This window comes from Callorhinus ursinus, unplaced genomic scaffold, assembly GCF_003265705.2.
Source record: "Callorhinus ursinus isolate GAN/ISIS: 27379988/994484 unplaced genomic scaffold, GSC_fseal_2.0 scaffold11, whole genome shotgun sequence".
Lineage (NCBI taxonomy): Eukaryota > Metazoa > Chordata > Mammalia > Carnivora > Otariidae > Callorhinus > Callorhinus ursinus.
In genome coordinates, this window is record NW_027397073.1 from 30745528 (window position 1) to 30765347 (window position 19820).

The 19820-nt window shown below is 36.6% G+C and overlaps 1 protein-coding gene across 1 annotated transcript in view; it reads right to left on the reverse strand.

The window, feature by feature from the left end:
* Positions 1 to 19820, reverse strand: part of PIK3C3 (phosphatidylinositol 3-kinase catalytic subunit type 3) — a 132954-nt gene that overhangs the window by 54086 nt on the left and 59048 nt on the right. Inside the window, exons 13-16 of the mRNA XM_025886650.2 lie at positions 15540 to 15607; positions 8906 to 9011; positions 7073 to 7189; positions 2123 to 2254 (exon numbers count right to left, since the gene is read on the reverse strand). Coding sequence (XP_025742435.1) covers positions 2123 to 2254; positions 7073 to 7189; positions 8906 to 9011; positions 15540 to 15607 — 423 coding nt within the window. The remainder of the gene's footprint in view (positions 1 to 2122; positions 2255 to 7072; positions 7190 to 8905; positions 9012 to 15539; positions 15608 to 19820) is intronic.

Consider the following 19820-nt stretch of genomic DNA (forward strand, 5'->3'; position numbering starts at 1 on the left):
TGTTTTCAAATCTGGATGTAAATTAATGCATGAAGATTTACTACACACAGGAGGAAACGCTGACCTGTAAGGTAAACAAGGAATTATCAGAACCTAAAGAAACAAGATGGGCTGGCAGCAAGATGTAATTAGATACCTTGGAGAAAACAACAAGCTAGCTAATAATCAGAAGATTACACGTCATAAAGAACAAGAGCTCCAGAGTCAGTGGCAGGAATCTAGGCTCCACCAGGTACTAGCTGGGTGATCTCACATATGTTCTTTAACCTGTCTCCTCACCTGTAAAATAAAGATAACTTTTCCTCTGCACAGTTGCTAAGACATACAACAGAGCAAATACAGTAACATGTTAAGAAGAGTCAAACAGTAGGTATCTAGTTGTTCACTGTATAATTCTTTAATTTTTGCTGTATGCTTGAAAACTTTCCTGTAAACTGATGGGGTAAAAGGCATCAAAAATGCATCAGTGAATATATGTTTAGAACTTATAACCTCTTTTGGATTAAAACTCTGAATTTTCAATTATCTTAAATTTGGAGTATCCTTTCATCACCCCAAACAAAAACATATTTTGTAAATTACCTCAACAGCATTTGTGACCCCAAAATGATTAAGAATTACTATGACAGAGTTATGTAGTAAAGGCCCTAGAACCATTAATCCTAAACTCCAACCCCAAATTTTTAAGAATGCTCATATACTTTAAGGGTTGTAAGAAAAACAAACAGACTGGATATCAGGATCAAAAATATGTCTCATAATATATTATTGACCATCCACTTTGTGCATTTAAGACATAATTAAAATATTGCACACTAAAGGAGAAAATAGGTCCAGAATCCATCTAACAATAGTGGCAGATATACACTCCTATACCCCACTCTTACAACTCCTGCCCTGTCTTAAATATTTTTTCCCATCCTGTTTCAAAAAAATGGTAAAACTACCTTTTTGATTTACTGCTCTCGATTAGTCCTCAGGGAATGAGAATATTAGAAGCTGGTCTTGTTTGAGAGTTCCAGCCCAAAGGAACACCAGTTGTACACATGTACACCAGTTGTTACATGTCTGTGTGTAGCTTTTAACATCTCAGCTTCCAGTGGGTTGTAAACACAAGCTAAGAAATAGTTGCATTTTATCTCCTATTCCAGTATTTTTCAAATTGCACATTATAATCTGTTAATGAGTTTTAAAACCAATTAAACAAGTTGCAAGTTACATTTAAAATGTAATGCAATAGAATAATTCTTAATAGAAACTATCAGAGTCCATAACATGCAAAAAGGTTCAGTACTACTTTAAAAAACTTATGTTTCAATTGTGTGAGCTGGGTTGCCATAAGTTACCTTTAAACACACCCTTGAAAAAAAATCCAAACTACTTACTATAATCACACCCCTTTTTATATTCATAAGTAGTTGTCCTATGAGCCCTTTCTTTTCTGGATACAAAGTAGTTTTCCAGAGCAACTTATGCCCTTCCACCCCTAGAATCACAAAACGTAAAACACCATGTCTCACAGAGACCTTTCTTTATGATGCCCAACAGGTAATGATGCTTCACAGGTAATGATGCCCAGTCCTTCGGCCCAACTGGAGAAAGTGGCTACCATCAGCTCTAACTAACCAAGTCGTGGCCAGCCAAAAGAAGCCTGGCATGCTATCAAGAACTAAAGAGAATTACTACTTGAAAACACAAGAAAAAAATTTAAGTCACAGAAACAAATAACAGAGCAAGAAATGTTAAAAAGGTTAACTGAGACTATAACCACATGAACTTATGAGCTGAATGGGTAATATAAGTGTTACAAAATTTTAAGGATTTTTTAAAAAAGCTTACATGGAAAAAAGTAGGTGTGGCTCTAATTAATAAAAAGTTCAAAGAATTAAAGATTAAAAGCAACCCAGAGATAAAAAAAATATTTGACACACTCATATAAAAATACCTACCGGTAAATCAAGACACAATGATAAACAAAAGGTAATTTTTTATCTAGCATTTACTAAATCAAACAAAATTATAGATATTATCTGCATTGTAATCATTTTTGAAGGGAGTGTCTCTGTTTTTGTTTTACAGAATCAGGTTCCGATCATATACATTAGAGATCCATCACAATTACCTTAAATAGTGTAGCTGTTTCTGGGATTATTCCTCTAATTTTCACCTGGGGTTCTAAAGGCAATGGAATAAGTTCCACATCCGACAAGTTCATCTTTTCATTGTCTCCAAGCAATGCCTGTAGTCTCTCGTTCTAAGAGAACAAATCAGAAAGAACTGATTGCATTAAAATGGAAAAGTAGTTTATAAAACATATGGTAAAGACATAAAGACTAATCTTATTAACTTTAAAATGTCTCCAAAGCACCATAAAAGTAACACGAAATAGACGATGCACCCATAAGAGACAAGCACTCCACACTTGGACTCTACCTGACAAGAGCAGCGGCACAGTTTAAGAGGAGCGATCCCTTGACTTTGAAGAGCTGGACTTACACAAGGTTAGGGAAAACATCTCTCTTGCTGCAGCTGAGAGTAAGGAATACACTCATGCTGGATTTAAAGACCCCATTTCTGTTTTCTTTTCTTTTTTTTTTTTAAAGATTTTATTTATTTATTTGAGAGAGAGAGAATGAGAGATAGAGAGCACGAGAGGGAAGAGGGTCAGAGGGAGAAGCAGACTCCCCGCTGAGCAGGGAGCCCGATGTGGGACTCGATCCCGGGACTCCAGGATCATGACCTGAGCCAAAGGCAGCCGCTCAACCAACTGAGCCACCCAGGCGCCCCGACTCCATTTCTGTTTTCAAAGGATGTGTGAAGCCACAAAGAGAAACTAATTTCATTTGAAGCTTAATTTTGTATGACCAAATATTAAGCAAGAATTTCAGTATTCTGCTCCAGGGCATGTTTTGGGTTTAAAAGTAAACAATTCCCTTTGAGGAACTTGAACCCTACCTTTTACTGTTCACTGGCTTGGTCTGATCAAACTTTTCCTAAGATATTATCAATTTTCTTCAGCTCACATGCGTACTGCCATTGAGCCAAGAATTCGTAAACTGAAAAATTCAAGTCACTGCGAAACACCTTTGTCATGTAGCAGCATCTGTACTGTTTAGATCAAGTCCTTCCATTCAATTTCAAAAGAACAATCTTCTTGAAAGCTTCCAGAGAGTCTTGCATTCTTTTAACAGGTGTGCTTGTTCTTTAAAGAGGAAAACCTGACCTGCTAATCCCAGCAGCATGAAGCACCTGCACTGTAACGCTACTAAGAGGATGCGGCATCGCAGGAGAGAACCCAGCAATCCGTAAGGTGGAAGTTCAGAAAAATAATGTTTCCAGGACCGCTAAGACAGAAAGTCAGATTCTTCCCCTCCAGTAATACTCCAGTTCGCCCTCTGAACTGTAGAAAGTGCAAGTTAAGGTCAACTGAAAACTGGTAAGAACTTCTACATAACCATTATAAAAATTACTAAATCTACTCCCTAACCAAATGTATGATCAGATATACAAGTATGAAGTAATGTCTATTAACCTGAATTTCAAGTTATCCATTCATAACCAATTTCTAATTGATGTGCTAATAAACAATAAAATAACCAGAAAACAGATCAAAGGCGGGTGAGAAATCCAGCCACTTCTCACCACGTCCACTGCTGTAAGCCCTGGGCTCCTGCCATCACTTCTCAGCTTGATTACTGCAGTAGCCTCCTGAAGCTCTTCTTCCCCTTTGCCTCTTGCAGTCACTTATCAAAAACAACCAGAGTACTGCTGCTAAAACCAAAGTCAGGCCATGTCACTCTCCTGTTCAAAACCCCCAACAGCTTCTCTGCTAATTCCATGTTTAAGGCAAAGTCCTTGTAAGGGCTTACGAGGATATACTCCGTTTCTTTCTTCTGTCCTCCGTCCTCCTCTCCTACGGCCCCGTTCTCCCTCCGCTCCAAAGGCACTGGGCTTCCTCCTGTTTCACAAATATGTCACACACACACACACATGCTCTCACATCAGGCTTCTGTCCTTGATGTTCCTCTGGCTGGAACAGTCGATTCTTTAGATATGCCCATGGCTTACTCCCTCACCTGCTTCAAGGTCTTTGTCCAAATGCCAACTTCCTACTGAGGCCTTCCTGGCCATGCTATCGAGAGGTGAAACACTGCCTTACTACTCAAACCCAGCACTTCCTGTTTCCTTTTCCTGCTTTATTTTTCTCCATGGCATACAACAGTATCTACTCTATATTTCACTCACTTATTCTATTTACTTTCTCCTCCAAAGCTCCATAAGGATACAATTTTTATATTCACTGCTGTATCCCCAGAACCTAAAAAAGTATTTGGAATGCAGTAGGCATGCAATACGTTTTTACAGAACAAATAAATGAATATTATCACCTAAAGAATCAAAAACTGAAAAGGCAACATTTAACAACATTCCCAAAATGAAAGCTTTAATTAAAAATTTTTAAAACATTTTATTTATTTATTTAATTAATTAATTTATTTATTTATTTGAGAGAGAGCACGCATTGGGGGGGAGGCAGAGGGAAAGGGACAAGCAGACTCAATTCCAAGACCCTAAGATCAATCATAACCTGAGCCAAAGGCAGACGCTTAACTTACTGAGCCACCCAGGCAGCCTAATTAAATTTTTAAAAAGTATTGATGGAAATGCCTTTTTATTGAACTCAAATATCCAGACTCAGAGACCTCTTTCAACAGAATTCTTCCTAAACTAGAGGTCAACACAGGAAAACACTATTGCAAAAACTTTATCATTTGTCTTACCCATTTTACTAATAACTCGCAGATAACGTTCCTACATATCTAACACTGCTACATTCACCACGATATATTTCTCCCAAACTCATTATGGAAATGGGGGGATGGAAAAGTGCTATATATGATTTTAAATTATTAGCAGTAGTGAATTCATTGTTACTAATAATAACACAAATAATGATAGTAGAGAGCCATCTTGGCATTTCTCCATGGTGCCAGGGCTTGTTTCTAGTAAATCTACATTAACAAAATTGTTTGTCTTTTAACACACCATAAAAAAAAGTCTAAAAACATTTTTAGCCAATATTGAGACTATATTTAGGATTGTCTGATTTAAAAATATAGGCTATGTGGCAAAAAGAAAATTGATTTTGGGAAGCTTTAAGTGATACCCCAAATGGGTATGCAATTGTCCTCCAAAACAGCTAAAATAGAAGACAAATAGAAGAGCGTGACAAATAGAAGAGCATGTTACACAATCACAAACTGGTTTAAACATATGCCCACACTGACAGTCGCAGGGACCGTATTCCTGCAGGTGGGTATATAGGATTACACTGCTTCCTCACACAGGCACCTCTGTGGAGAGGGGCTCCAGAAAGGAACAGCACTAGGGATTTAGTTATTTAAACCATGGTTTGTGATTTTTTTCACAGCAATGACAAAAAAAAGTCATCTCAATAAAAATGTGTTTCTCTTCAGCCCATTTTCTCCTTCTTAACCTTGTGAACATTATTCCTTGCACGTATATCTACTAGCATTTCTCCTTAGACCTGATCCCCTGCTTCTGAACTCCTGACTCCATTTTTCACCTTTTTTCCTCTCCACCTTCCTCTCACAAGTCTGGAGAACAACAGTAAAATGTGTTGTGTTCTTTTACAAAGGTCACCAAGAAAGATCTGCCTATGGTGGGATTAGGTGAAGAGAAGATATCAAGTGAATCCTTCATATCATTTGGGCTAATGATGAGGGAAGAATGACATATGAAGAACAGATAGTCATCTATTGTCATCACACAGAAGCCTTACTTGAGAGAAAGATCCAAGTACTAGCCATTAGAACAGATGCAAAGCCAGTGCTATTACTAACAACTAATTCTGCCACCCTGGGCAAATCATATTGGACTTTCATTTTCTCAGAGTAATTCCAGTCTCCACAATCTGTAGAGGTCCTTTACACATCAAACACATTATATGCAAGGATGCTAAAATTCTAAAATGAGACCCAATAAAGTATTGTAGATTAAAAATATGGACTGAGAATGCCGGGGAATAAACCCCAACTGTAATACTTACTAGCTAAGGATGCTGGACAAATTACTTAACCCCTCAAACCCTCCTACACTGTTGGTGGGAATGCAAGCTGGTGCAGCCACTCTGGAAAACAGTATGGAGATTCCTCAAAAAGTTGAAAATAGAGCTACCCTACGACCCAGCAATTGCACTACTAGGTATTTATCCAAAGGATACAAATATAGTGATTCAAAGGGGCACATGCATCCCAAAGTTTATAGCAGCAATGTCCACAAGAGCCAAACTATGGAAAGAGCCCAGGTGTCCATCAACAGATGAACGGATAAAGAAGATGTGGTATATATATACATGGAATATTACTCAGCCATCAAAAAGAATGAAATCTTGCCATTTGCAACAGCATGGATGGAACTAGAAGATATTAGGCTAAGCAAAATAAGTCAGAGAAAGACAAATACCATATGATTTCACTCATATGTGAAATTTAAGAAACAAAACAGATGCACACAGGGAAGGGAAGGAAAAATGAGATAGAAATAGAGAGGGAGGCAAACCATAGGAGACGCTGAACTCCAGGAAACAAACTGAGGGTTGCTGAAGGGGAGGTGGGTCAGGGGATAGGGTAACTGGGTGATGGGCATTAAGGAGGGCACTTGATGTAATGAGCACTGGGTGTTATATGCAACTGATGAATCACTAAATTCTACCCCTGAAACTAATAATACAACATATGTTAACTAAATTGAATTTAAGTAAAGAATTTTTAAAAAAATATTTAAGCTCTCTACCCCCACTTTTTCTTATAATTGAGATAATAATAGCATCTAACATAGAGTTGTCGTGAGAATTAAATCAATATATATGTATATATATAAATTTATAAAACAGGATCCTGTACATAATCAGTGCTTATAAATCTTCCTATTGCTATAAATTACATACAAATTTCATAAAATATATCAACCTAGACAGTACCAAAACTCAGTATTTTATGATACTGCAACATCATTAGTCATAAACAAAAAGCAAAGCGCATAGGTTTACCTTTTTCTTACGATTTCCGCTTTCACGCTGCACTGCCTTCATTAGATGCACCAGCCGATCTACAAACGTCTGCTGTGCAGCCAGCAAAGAACGCATAACTCTGACAGACTTATCACCCTGAAGGGATTCAAAGGAAAGGAAAATTAGTTCTGTGTAGCATAATGATCAGGGTTTCTTTAATAGCATGGGTGATCTTTATTTATTCTTCTAATAGATACAAACTTCAATACAAAGTGAAATTGAAAAAGATTAATTATCTTGATTCAGAGATAATGAGAAAGCTTCTAGCTTATTTAAACACTGCCAACTCTTCCACAGTTGAAAATTAACTGAGTCTTCAGTGAATACTAATCTATCAAAAACAGCACTTTTTTTTTTCACATACAACCATGTGATTAGAGAGAACCCGTTCACCAAAATGCATTCACTCATGACTCAATAAATAACTGGAAGCCTATGATGTCTTCAGAAATGCATAGGCATATGGCAGAAACAATATCTTCAAGGAACTAAAAATCTACTGAAAAATAAAAGCACTCAAATAGCAACATAATGCATGCTTGCTTAGTAAAATATAAGTCATAAAAATTAAATGCCATAAAGTCTTATGTAGTGAATTCCCAGTTTATAAAATATTATAAAATACATTTTCTCATTTAATCTTCCCAATTACACTGATAAGGGTGGCTAGGCAACTGTTATAATTCTCATTTTAAAGGTGAGGAAATTTAAGCTCAGAGAAAGTGAAATTTCTTCACAGGATGACAAAAGCTGTAAGTGACAGAACTGAGGTTAGAAGACAAGACCAACTACTTCATCTGCCAATAGATGAATGAAGAGAAGCTTTGAGCTCTGAGAACTGTAGAAAAGTTTAGTCTCCAAGATCTCAGTAAGACGGGACTTAAATCTGTAAGAACATGAAACATGTTCATCTGCAGCTGCAGAAAAAAGATGCTATGAAGTCAACTATTTCTGTAGCAAATCACAGATCAGTGCTGTGAGGGTTCTCACTGACCGTGCACCCTCTGCTGGCTGAACCGTGCCACAGCACTTTAAGAATTACAACACCTAAGAGGAGAAAATAGTTTTACATAGATTCTAAAAACTGTTTAAAGGGGCGCCTGGGTGTTCAGTCGTTAAGCATCTGCCTTCCGCTCAGGTCATGATCCCAGGGTCCTGGGATCGAGCCCCGCATCAGGCTCCCTGCTCCACGGGAAGCCTGCTTCTCCCTCTCTCACTCCCCCTGCTTGTGTTATCTCTCTCACTGTCTCTCTCTGTCAAATAAATAAATAAAATCTTTAAAATAAATAAATAAATAAAAACTGTTTAAGAAGCAAAAATACAAGTCATGTAGTAAGTACCTGCAATATGAGCATTGTCAGATTTCTGAAAATGTACCTAGTCTTGATAAACAAAATAGAAGAGAGGGAAATTAAAAAAGTAAAGCTTTGGAATTTGTTCCATATATAGGTTTATTTCATTAAATCAGAGGTCAACAAACTTCCTATAAAGGGCCAAGGAATAAATACTTTAGGTCTTGTTGGCCATACGGTTTCCATTTCAACTATTCAACTACTATTGCAGTGCATACGTGGCCATAAACATATGAAAACAAATGAACATGACCATGTTCCAATAAAATTTTACATAGGAACATTGAAATTTGACTTTCACATAATTTTCCTATGTCACAAGATATTCTTCTTTTTACTTTTTTTTAACCATTTAAAAACATAAAAACCACTCTTAGCTCATGGGACATACCAAAACAGGCAACAGGCCAGATTTGGCCCATGCCCGGTGTTTTTGCCAACCCCCACATGAAATGGTTACCTTCAACAATGCTTGGCTGAATCGTCTCATTACATTCAAGTACATCTCATGGGTCTTTGGGTCTCTTTGCTGAGTGTCTTGATCTTCACATTCCACTATCACATACCTTAAAAATATGTTAAGTCACTCATAAGAGGTGAAATGAGAGTCAGATTCATTTTGTAAATATTTCTACTTTTCCACTCAACCAGGTTAGTTCACATTTGCAAAACTAAATAAATGGAAGTAATAAAACACATTTTTCAACACTCTTTTAAAAGTGGAAAATTAGGGCACATACACAATCATTTATAAAAAGTAAATAATAATAATGCCTTAATTTTATAATATCCTAGATAGTCTAAAAAGTTTGGCATCAAAAGAAGCATTTTCTCCTAATACTTTATGAGGTACATATAGCATTACCATTTTCAGCAATCATCTAAGCTCATATATCTACCCAGTAACTCACAAACAATATTTTCAAAATCTATGTAATCCTCTTCTAAGACTCTCTTACTCTGAAAACTTCTCTGAAGCTACTTCTCATTAATATACCTCTGCAAAATGAATACAATTTTAAATTTATTTTTCCAATCCAATCTCCCAATTTCTCAAAAATCCATATATAACCTTCCATTTATGTATCATATAATTGTGGTTTTAGAGGGTTAAAGAGATTTTAAGTATATTCTTAAACCTGAACTGCTTATACAATTACCAAGTCTTATAGCCAATGATTTGATTTAGATTCTAGAGGCCAATGTTCTCTAACTGTTCTGATAGGAACAAGCCATACTAACAAACACATTTTATATCACAACTCAGGACATACAGCCACATGTGTGCACACAGATGCCCCAAAGTAAAAAAGCCTCACAAAACAATAGTCTATTATATGTTAATATTTGCTACTCTGTTCTATTTCATTTTTTTTTAAATAACAAATACTAGATTGTGAGCCTGTAAATTGATTTCAGTGGATCATGACATGTAGTTTGAAAAACACAGATCTATCTAGACCAACTTGCTTGTTTCATCAATAGTGAAACTTAAAGAGGGGTTGTGTCTTGCCCACAGTACAATCAGTAGTTGATTGCAGACTTGAAATCAGAGCCCAGGACATTGGGCTCCTGGGTCAGAACCCTTTCTGTCCTGCTAAGCTTACCCTCACACTCTTTTATCTTTAAAAATCACATGAAACTTTCCAACTCCCTAATCTGATAGTGTTTTTCAAATCTCAAGTCACAGCCACTTATTTTCTTTTATATTATTTCCAGGAAAAAGTGCAGTCTGCCAGGAGAAGGTGAAGGTCATGAGAGCAGAAAGCTTACCTGTCTTGTTTACACTATACCCTCAGCACTTCCAGGCCTGGCTCATAATACTCAACCAGGTTATTGCTGAATGAATGACTCAAATCTCATAGATCTAGCCATTATCTCAATGCTAATTCTCAAATATGAATACATATACCCTTTTTATCAGACCAAAAGTCTGATTTTGCATTTCTTTACATGTCCTTTTACATTCATCCACCCTAATTTTCAAGCAGCAGGCCCCCTTCCCAAGACACTGTCCATTTTAAGGGAACATGTGTAAAACTGAACTTATCAATTAAATGAGTTATTTTCTATCTCTATTGAATCTACCAATATTCCAGTCATTTGGGCTGTGAATTCTGTTGTAGCGGGGTTTGCAAACTCAAGTTTTCTCAAAAATCAGTCAGGAAACCAATGTTTGAATCACCTGAATACAAAAAAAGAGAGGTGAGGCGGTACCCAGACCACAGAACATATGCTCTACCTAAAATCATCACTGGCACTTTGTGTTTACTTCGCAGTCCACGCGAGCTCTCATTCCCCTTCTTCAAACATTGGTACTCAATCCGTCACCAGACTCTGTTGATTTTTTTGTCCTATAAAATGCCTCTTACCATGGTTCTGTACTACTAGCTAGCCAGCAGATACCTCTCCTCTGGCCTCTCCAGCTCTAAAAAGAAACCCACTGTTGTTCAATATAATCATCCTAAATTTTTTTTCCTTTAAACTACCTTCATAATGTCCCACCTCTATTAACAAAAACACCAATGGTTCTCTCTTATCTACCAGTTTAACACAGATTTTGTGGGCCCAGCATCAGGTTCAAACTTCCACTATCCTCAATTTACGCATGCACACTGCAGTCAGGTCAGTCCCCTAACTACTCCTAGTATGTGCATCCACTTGGTACTTCTGCTCAGGTTGCAGTAATGTCCAGAAATACCTTCCCATCTCCATCTTTCCATATTCTACTCACCCTTCAAGACCAGGACACATTTTCTCTCTTCCAGGGAGTCTTCATAGACCCTGACAAGTCCCTCCTTCTCTGACTTCCGAGAATAGGCCTAGCCTCTCAGACAACTTGTGCTGATGTTACCAAACTGTTTCATGTGTTTAACTCTTAGTTCCCTTCATAGGTTACAGAGAAACTGATGCCATAGACCACATCTTAAATCTTTTCAGTAGCCCCTGACATACCCATAATAGTCTTATACACAGAAATATTTTAAGGGCTCATAAAAGTAAAAGCCTTCTTCTCCTGCCTTCTAGTACAATGGTTTACCTTGATACTAGCAGCTGTTTAAAGTCCTAGAATTATATAACCTAGAATTCTCTGTAAAGTGAAATGAAGAACTAAACCATGACACTATTTCCACCGTATCATGTTCCCAACAGGAGTTCGAAGCCAAAATTTCAAGAAGGCCCTCTTGAATCTTGAATCAAGAAAGCCTTCTAGAGTGGCGCCTGGGTGGCTCAACTGGTTAAGCATCCACCTCTTGATTTCGGCTCAGGTCATGAACTCAGGGTTGTGAGATCAAGTCCTGCATTGGGCTCTACACTGGGCATGAAGCCTGCTTAAGATTCTCTCTCTTCCTCTCCCTCTCTTAAAAAAAAAAAAAAAAAGGGAAGAAAGCAAGCAAGCAAGCCAGCCTTCTAGAGCCACAGGATACATATGACTAATTTTAAAATAAAATTAATTAAATTAAATAAAAATTAAAAATTCAGTTTTTCACTCACACATTCTACATTTCAGGTGCTCAGTAGCCATATGTGCAACATTATGGATAATTTCCATCACTGCAGAAAGTTTCACGGGACAACTCTATTCTAGATAAGTTAAGAGAAACTCTTATTTCCTATTGGCAGTATTCCAGAATGTTTGGTCATTTCAGGATACCACCCAGGAATGTTAAATAGACAGTGATTCTAAACTATAAAACTGTCAATATACAGTCCTTTTCAAATCCTCTTCAGACCTTTCCATCCTTTAAAGTCCTTGACTATCTCCATTACCTTAGTATATTGTCTTTTTCTGTGTGTTTACATAGAAATTCATTTCTAAATGAGTAATACAGATGACCAGAACATGTAGGCTCCCCTGCTTTTGTTCAGATCTCCCTGACCACCAAGTAAACACAATGGTCACAGCTATTTCCTGTGACTGAGGGTCTACACTGATGCTCATGATAAAGGTCAAAAAAATCTTCCAAACCGAAGTTCTGCTGCAAAAAGAAAAGTCCATCTAAAATGCAAATGACAACATCATCTCCAAATATGAAGGCCAAATTTAGATCAAGACTAGATTTGAATCATTTCTGAATTCTCAGTTCACAGCAGTAAGTAGATTCTACAAAGCACTCTAAGGTATTCCCTTGAAACCTATCATCTTCAAGTAGAAATGCAGACAAAACTGTCCAGGTACCCATTGTAAGATGACATCAGTGGGCGACCTGCTTCCCAGCAATTTTGTTTTGTAGGGTAAGTAACCTTTATTACCTTGAAAGGTCTTAAAAGTTATAGAAAAACATGTCAAAGCATCCAAAGTTTACTTTCAATTTCAACATACTGAAATAGCTATAAAATAAAAAACTGGAACGATTTATAGATCCTGATGCCCAACACTTTACAGACTGGAGACTATAACTCCCCTCTGTGGCTTAAAAGGTTGACACTACTCATTTTAAAAGGATTGTCTGCACAACTATAGGCCCCTAAGGATTCAGCCATAGCAGGAATCCCATTTAAATCACTGGAAAGGGAACAAATAAAAAAAGAAATTCAAAAGATTCGGAAGGAAATAGCACAATCAATTAAAATTTTTATTTTAATACATTTGTTAAAATAAGAGTACGCTTAGAGTGAGAGGACTTTAAATTGTTACATTTGATTAAAATTTTTATACTACTCTGTCCATGTTCAAAGGAAGTGAATGATCATTTTAAGCCAACTACTGAAATTATTTTCCATATTTTCACCCGACAATCACAAAAGCAGTGTCTACCAACATCAGAAGCCCACATCAACAGCTTTTTTCTCCCCATGAGTATTTCTGAAAATGTAATATGCAGACTGTAAATACAGGAAAAACAATTACTCCTCAGAGAAGGAGCAGACATAGCACATGCTATTGCTTCAATGAATCAGAGATATAGCAGGAAAACACAAATCAAATCTAAGTTTGATGGAATGCTTATAAGACTGGGAGTTGGAGCTGCACTTTGTTTATTATCTATGGAGGAAAACAAAGCACTCTTTCTGAATGGAAAACTGTTGCCTTGCTGGAAATTGCTCATCTAATAGGTGTCCTACTGTTTAGCTGCTTTTAGAATGGTTTGAAAACTCTTCCTACTTGAAATAAGAAATCAAGGGTTCTATCACAACTAGTTTCAGATTTTACAATGAAATCTTGTCTATAGTCAAATCCGAAGAATACATAATTTCAAAACACCACATAATCAGTATATGCACACATAGCTCTCACAACAGTGACTACTCTAGACTATAAATTCTGAGCCAGAGAAAACTTTTCATGAATACTGCAAGAAAATAAAAATACCTATAAAGGAATTCTCAGTAAATGATTTAAAAAACATGTAAAATCTTAATTTTAAAATACCTAAGAAGCTTACCCCAAAACTCAGCAACATGCTGAGTGCTGTATTTTTTTTATTTCCTTTTAAATATTTACTTAGATGTTCATGAAGAAATTTTCCATAACACCAGTGAATAGATATACACTTAAGAATTCAGATTGGAATATGGAGAACATTAAGAAGCAAGAGATTACATTAAAACGAAATAGTAGCTATTTGGTATTATGAGAACTGCCAAGTAAACTTTTCAAAGTAAAAAGAGTGATTAACAACTAGCCAAAACATTCTGTGGGTATTTTTCAAGGACATACTAACATTTACGGTGAGAGAAATATAGTTTTATGAATATTATATTAAACTGCTAAAATAAAAATAAAGAGGTGTTTTTCTTTCTATTACTAGGACCAACAGGAAAAAAAAAATTACAGGTTCCAAAGCAGTAGGGGGAAAAAATGACAGATTTAGTTAAGATTGTTGATAGCAGTTTTTCTTCACTATAAAGGGAACCATAAAGGTTGAAACTAAACAATTATTTACTGCATATGTACATTAACAGACAGCTGTGTTTGTTAAAGAACCTCTCTGGTTTAGTTGCATATTTCTTGGCTACAAGGGCAGTGTTCAGAAAACTGTTAAGTTTGGAGAGTGGGAGAATGAAATTAACGATTGATTTGACCTACAGGATAGTTTTCCAAACTCAGTCTAAAACAAGACAGTACTTTAATTTCTTCATGGAAAGCAAAATGCCTCATTGTACTTCAAAAATAATGAGCTTTTGGAATGGATAGCAATTCATTTCTATTGCTTAAGTAAACCCAATAAATCAGGCAGTATTTTAGATCAGAAACAATTTCCACAGTTAAATACTATCAAGTATGTCAATAAGTTTAAAAATGTTTCTGAACGTTCAGAGGCTTCAGGTAGGGTTTGCCCAGCTGGCTCAGCCCTTTGTTTGCTCTACAAAACTGGAGAAGGCTCTCTTGTCTAGTGTTTAATCCTAGTGCTTTCTTTTATTGAACCAAAATATTGTTCATTGTGGCTTAAGCTACTTGTCCTTTACACCTAAATATTCTGTGACGGATGCAGACAGAGAGCCAGGTTTCATACTCCTTGTGTCTCAGGAAGTCAGTCAGCCTTTCTATGGCCTTAGCTGCTCTTCCCTTCACCTCACTCAGGAAACCTGTCTCATGTAAAACAGAGATACTTCTATTTGCCCCATTTATCTTCATGGGGACAAGGGAGAAAAGGTCATTAAAAGGATTCTGTAAATAGCAAAGTGCTAAATAAACGATCTAATTCTAACTGAGGTGCCACCAAGTTTGCCTCTGCCTCAGTTTCCTCATCCATGAGAGAAGTACCTTCAAATTCCAGCTTCCTCTTTTTGCGTGATTCCAATGCTGTGGTAAATGATGTGAAAATACACACTCCTGAAGGATTGTGAGGAATCATACTAACACTACTTAAATAGCATAAGAAGCAAATAGATATCAACTGCAAAACCTATTACCTTCCCCAGTTTTATCTTAGATCCCGGAAAGTCAGTGAAGGGAAGAGAAACAGTAGTGCTAACAAGTACTTCCGTGCACACAGTTGTAAAGAAATACAGCTAGGCAGATGTAAATACTACATTTAGGCTTTCGAGGACTTCTCATCCCCTATTTTAAATTGCCTTTACGTTTATAGTATGGGGAAAAATAGTCCTAACCAGTAATCAGAAAACAAAAAGAAAGCTATTTCACATACCAGTATAAATAGTTAGCCAGTGTTGAGTTTTTGCAGGCTCTTGATATCAAGAAGGTGCAGAGATCTTGCTGAAAGAATTAAAAGAAATGTATATTTATTACCATCTGCTTTAACAAGGGGGAAAAGAAGAGAGTCTACATTTGTCTATCAGTTTTCATCTATGTATCTCTTGTCACAGATCATATTTTTACACATCCATCTCTCCCTCCATCCTTCCGTCCAATATTTATTCTAAATTAGGCAATATATGAGAGGCTAACGACACCATGGTTCACAAGAGTTACTTGTCCTACTGAAGTTTAACGTGTAGTGGAGAAGAGAGACATCAAAGAAATTCACAGAAATATTTTAGATCAGGAGGTCACAAAAGGCAGCAATGGGGATATGATATCAGGCAAGACCAAAATGACACTATGGACAGAGGCCCTAAACTTGACTGTTCAAGAAATTTTAAAAAGGCCGAGCACACCTAAAATTCGGTGAACATGAAAGTAAAGGAGGCTAAAAAGGTAGGCAAAGCCCAATTGTGCAAGACCTTTAAGGTCACACTATTGCGTATGGATTTTGTTTGCAAAGCAATGGATACTGCACAAAAGATCTCAAGCAGGGAGTGAGATGATCTGATTTCCATTTTATGAAAATGACTCCAGCTGCTCTGAGAAGTAGAGGCCTGAGATCAGTTAGGAGGCTATTACAGGAGTATAAGAGTGAACCATAGGAGCAGAGACAGAGAGAAATAGACAGATTTTTAAAACATTTGGGAAGTATAATTAATAAGACTTGCTGATGGAAAGGAGGGAAGAAGGAAAGAAAGGAATTGCCAGTAACTCCCAAATTTATGGATTTAGCAAATGGGTTGATTTGCTACGGCACAGATGGAAATTCCAACTGAGGAACAGGCCGGAGTGTGGGGAGAGAATTGTATTTTGAAATATTAACTTTGAAATGCCTGTCAGATATACAATGGAGATCAATAGGGCTTTGGATATATGAATTTAGAACTCAGATGAGAGAAATGCACGAGACATATAAATTTGAGTTTATCAGTAGAGCCTGGGGCAAGAGTATAAATTGAGAATAGGGAAGAGGACCTTGAGGAACATTAAGATGTCAGGCCAGAGAAAGTGCTAACAAAGGAAACTGAGAAGGCACAGCCAGAGAGCAGGAGAGGAAAACACAGGTCGTACGGTAACATCTAAACCATGAGAAGAGTCCTTCAAGAAGGAAGCCACTTACTTTGCTGAATACTGCAAACAAGAACTGAGAAGTATACATAATCATAAACATTAAAGTTATTTTCTACTTTAGCAAGGTAAGTTTTGAGTTGACAATGGGAAGCAAAGGCCAGAATGATGTGGATTAAAGACTGGGAGGACAAAAAAGGAAGAAGAGTCAGTATGTACAAACAACTCCTTTTAGAAGCCTGATCTTATTTAAAGGGAAATAAGAAGATAAAGTGCTGTTTCAAAGGATGTGGTGTCAAGGGAGAATTTTTGTTTTGTTTTGTTTCATTTCTGAATTTTTCAGATGGGAGATACTGACACAGTTGAGTATTTCTACCAGGAAGAGAACATATCTTTGAAGGGAGTTATACTTCTTCTGTATAAGAAAACAAAGGCCAGAATGAAAAAGGATTCACCTCTGTAAATCTGGTGATGGGAAATTGAGACCATTCTTACCTAGTGACTTCTATTTGTTTCCACTAAGTATGAAGCAGGGCATGAAGAACAGAACACAAAAAGTATGAAAGAGCCACTGCAGAGCAGGAAGAGCAGCCCACCCAGAGAAATGTAAGATGGCAGACAGTGTTGTGTCCGCCTGGTGTCGGTGCTCATGAATTCACAGTGATGCCAACATGATAGGCTACCTGCTTTTCTTCAGCAATATTCAGGCATAGAGCAACTAGGTAATTAATTAGGCTTATCAAGGGTAGAGATTTTACCAGGGGAACTGAAAGTACTAATAAAAGAATGATTATAATGCTGAGCCATGGGATTAAAGCTATATTCAGAGGAAAACAAATACTGAAGGGGGTTGATGAACAAAGAAAGGGGTAGAGATTGATGGATTAGAAGATTCTATGTGGTGAGGGTATCTCAGAAAGTAAGCTAAAGTAATAAAAGGTGGTTATCACAAAGCAGATATACCAGTGCTTTCAGAAGTGGCAAGAATCTTATCTCTTATTTTTAGAGCTAAAGCCTTAGCACTAGATTTTTAAATGTGCAACATTTAAAAACCCAGCAGGGAAATGCCTCAATCAGAAAGCCATAATAATGAATCCATGAATTTAACAGGTAGAAGCTAAGCCTAAAGTTTATCTTTGACTTTATGAGAAGGATATTACGCTTTTATATAATTTTTTATATATTATATATATTTAAATAGAAAATACAGATTGCATTTGATACTTTCTTTTTCACTAAAGAACTATTTACAGACCATAGACAGGGAAGAATTAAATTTAAAAACATTTGGAGGGGAGCCTGGGTGGTTCAGTCAGTTGAGCATCTGACTTTACCTCAGGTCATGATCTCAGGGTCCTGGGACTGAACCCCATATCGGGCTACCCACACAGCAGGGAATCTGTTTCTCCCTCTCCCTTTGCCTCTCCCCCTACTCATGCTCTCTCTTTCACTCTAATAAATAAATAAAATCTTTTAAAAAATAAAAATAAAAAACATGTGAAACAAGAAACCTGTACTATAAATTTTTAAACTCAATTTGGGTGAGCAATTTTTAAAAATTTCAAAACAAAAGAAAAAAATGTGCTTTAGGAAAAAAGAAAATGATCTCATATTGAAGGTCAGAGATATAAAAAGAAATGGTAAATACCTCTAAATAGTTTCTGATTGTATACAATAATAATTACTATCTAATTAGGGAGTTAAATTAAGTCACTGGGTAAAAGTGACATACAAGTAAAGAGGTATACTGTTTTGGAGAAGGATAGTACTTCTTATGCCAAACTTAAAGGATGGATGTTAAAATGCCTAGCACAGCCAGTAAAAGAACGGATAGAGACAATATAACCTCCAACCTGAGGAGAGAGACAAAGGATAGGGAGGGGATCCAGCCAAATACAGGCAAAGGAAAAATATATAAGAATAGAAAGTACCACTTATGATGATGAAATCAATCCAAGCATAGCTCTAATCACAATAAAAATGGGGGAAAAGTTCCAGTTAAAAGACAATAGTGTTAAGTTGTATTAAAAAACGTAATCTAGCTATATGATGTTTTCCAGAGATAAACCTAAATATAAGGTATACCAGTGAATACTAACCAAGACAAAATTCTATTACTATCAGACAAAACCGACTTTAAAGAAAAAAATATGACTCAACATAATGAGGGTTACTAATAAACAGTGATAAAAGATTCAATTTACTTGAATGCACCTAATAAAATAGTTTCAAAATATTTAAAGCAAACATCAACAGAAAAAGAAGGAGAACCTGACAATTCCACCATCATACAGGGGGAATTTTACCCTAATTCTTAAGAGATAAAGCACAGAAAAACATCAGGAAAGGGTTCATTAACACAATGAATGAGCTTGCCCTAGTGACATACATACAATGGTGTACCCAACAATTGGGGAATATATCTTCTTTTCAAAAATCCAAGGAATTTATGGAAAATGACCATATTTGAGCAATGAGACTCGAGTGTCTATCTTCTTTCTAATGTTTGGCCACAGATGCATAGTGGATTCCTAAAACTCCAAGAACAGGGAAAGGAAAGGGGAAGAAAGTGAGACAATCCTCAGGTGTCAGAGAGGAGACAAGAATATTGGTATCTGCAGTGATAAGCGGGGGAATTTCAGCTTGGTCAGATGCACCCTGACATCTCCAAACACTGAACTGTTTACAGGTCTCTTAAAGGTGATGACTGCTGGTACAGTATTATTATTACTCTCCTGGGGGCAGTGGAGGAAGGGGGAGGCGGAAAAAAATACTCAAAATGAGTCCCAGTGCTTTCTGAGATAGCTTGAATTACCTAAACTATTTATAGAACTATTCAGCTGAGAAAAGACAAAATGGCTTAATCACTGAGTAATAATAACAGGCTCAACAGTCACAAGAGAAATATCAGAAATATATAAAAACTATTTTTATTTTTAGTTTAAAAGTTCTGAGTCATAGTGTGTAAAACTGTATTCTGAATATAACATTTGGAATCCAATCACTTTAAACAATCTTCAGTGTAAACTACCCTAGTTGAAGCCACCAACAAGTCTCATGTGGATTATTTCAATAGCTTGCAAGTAAAAGTCATTTG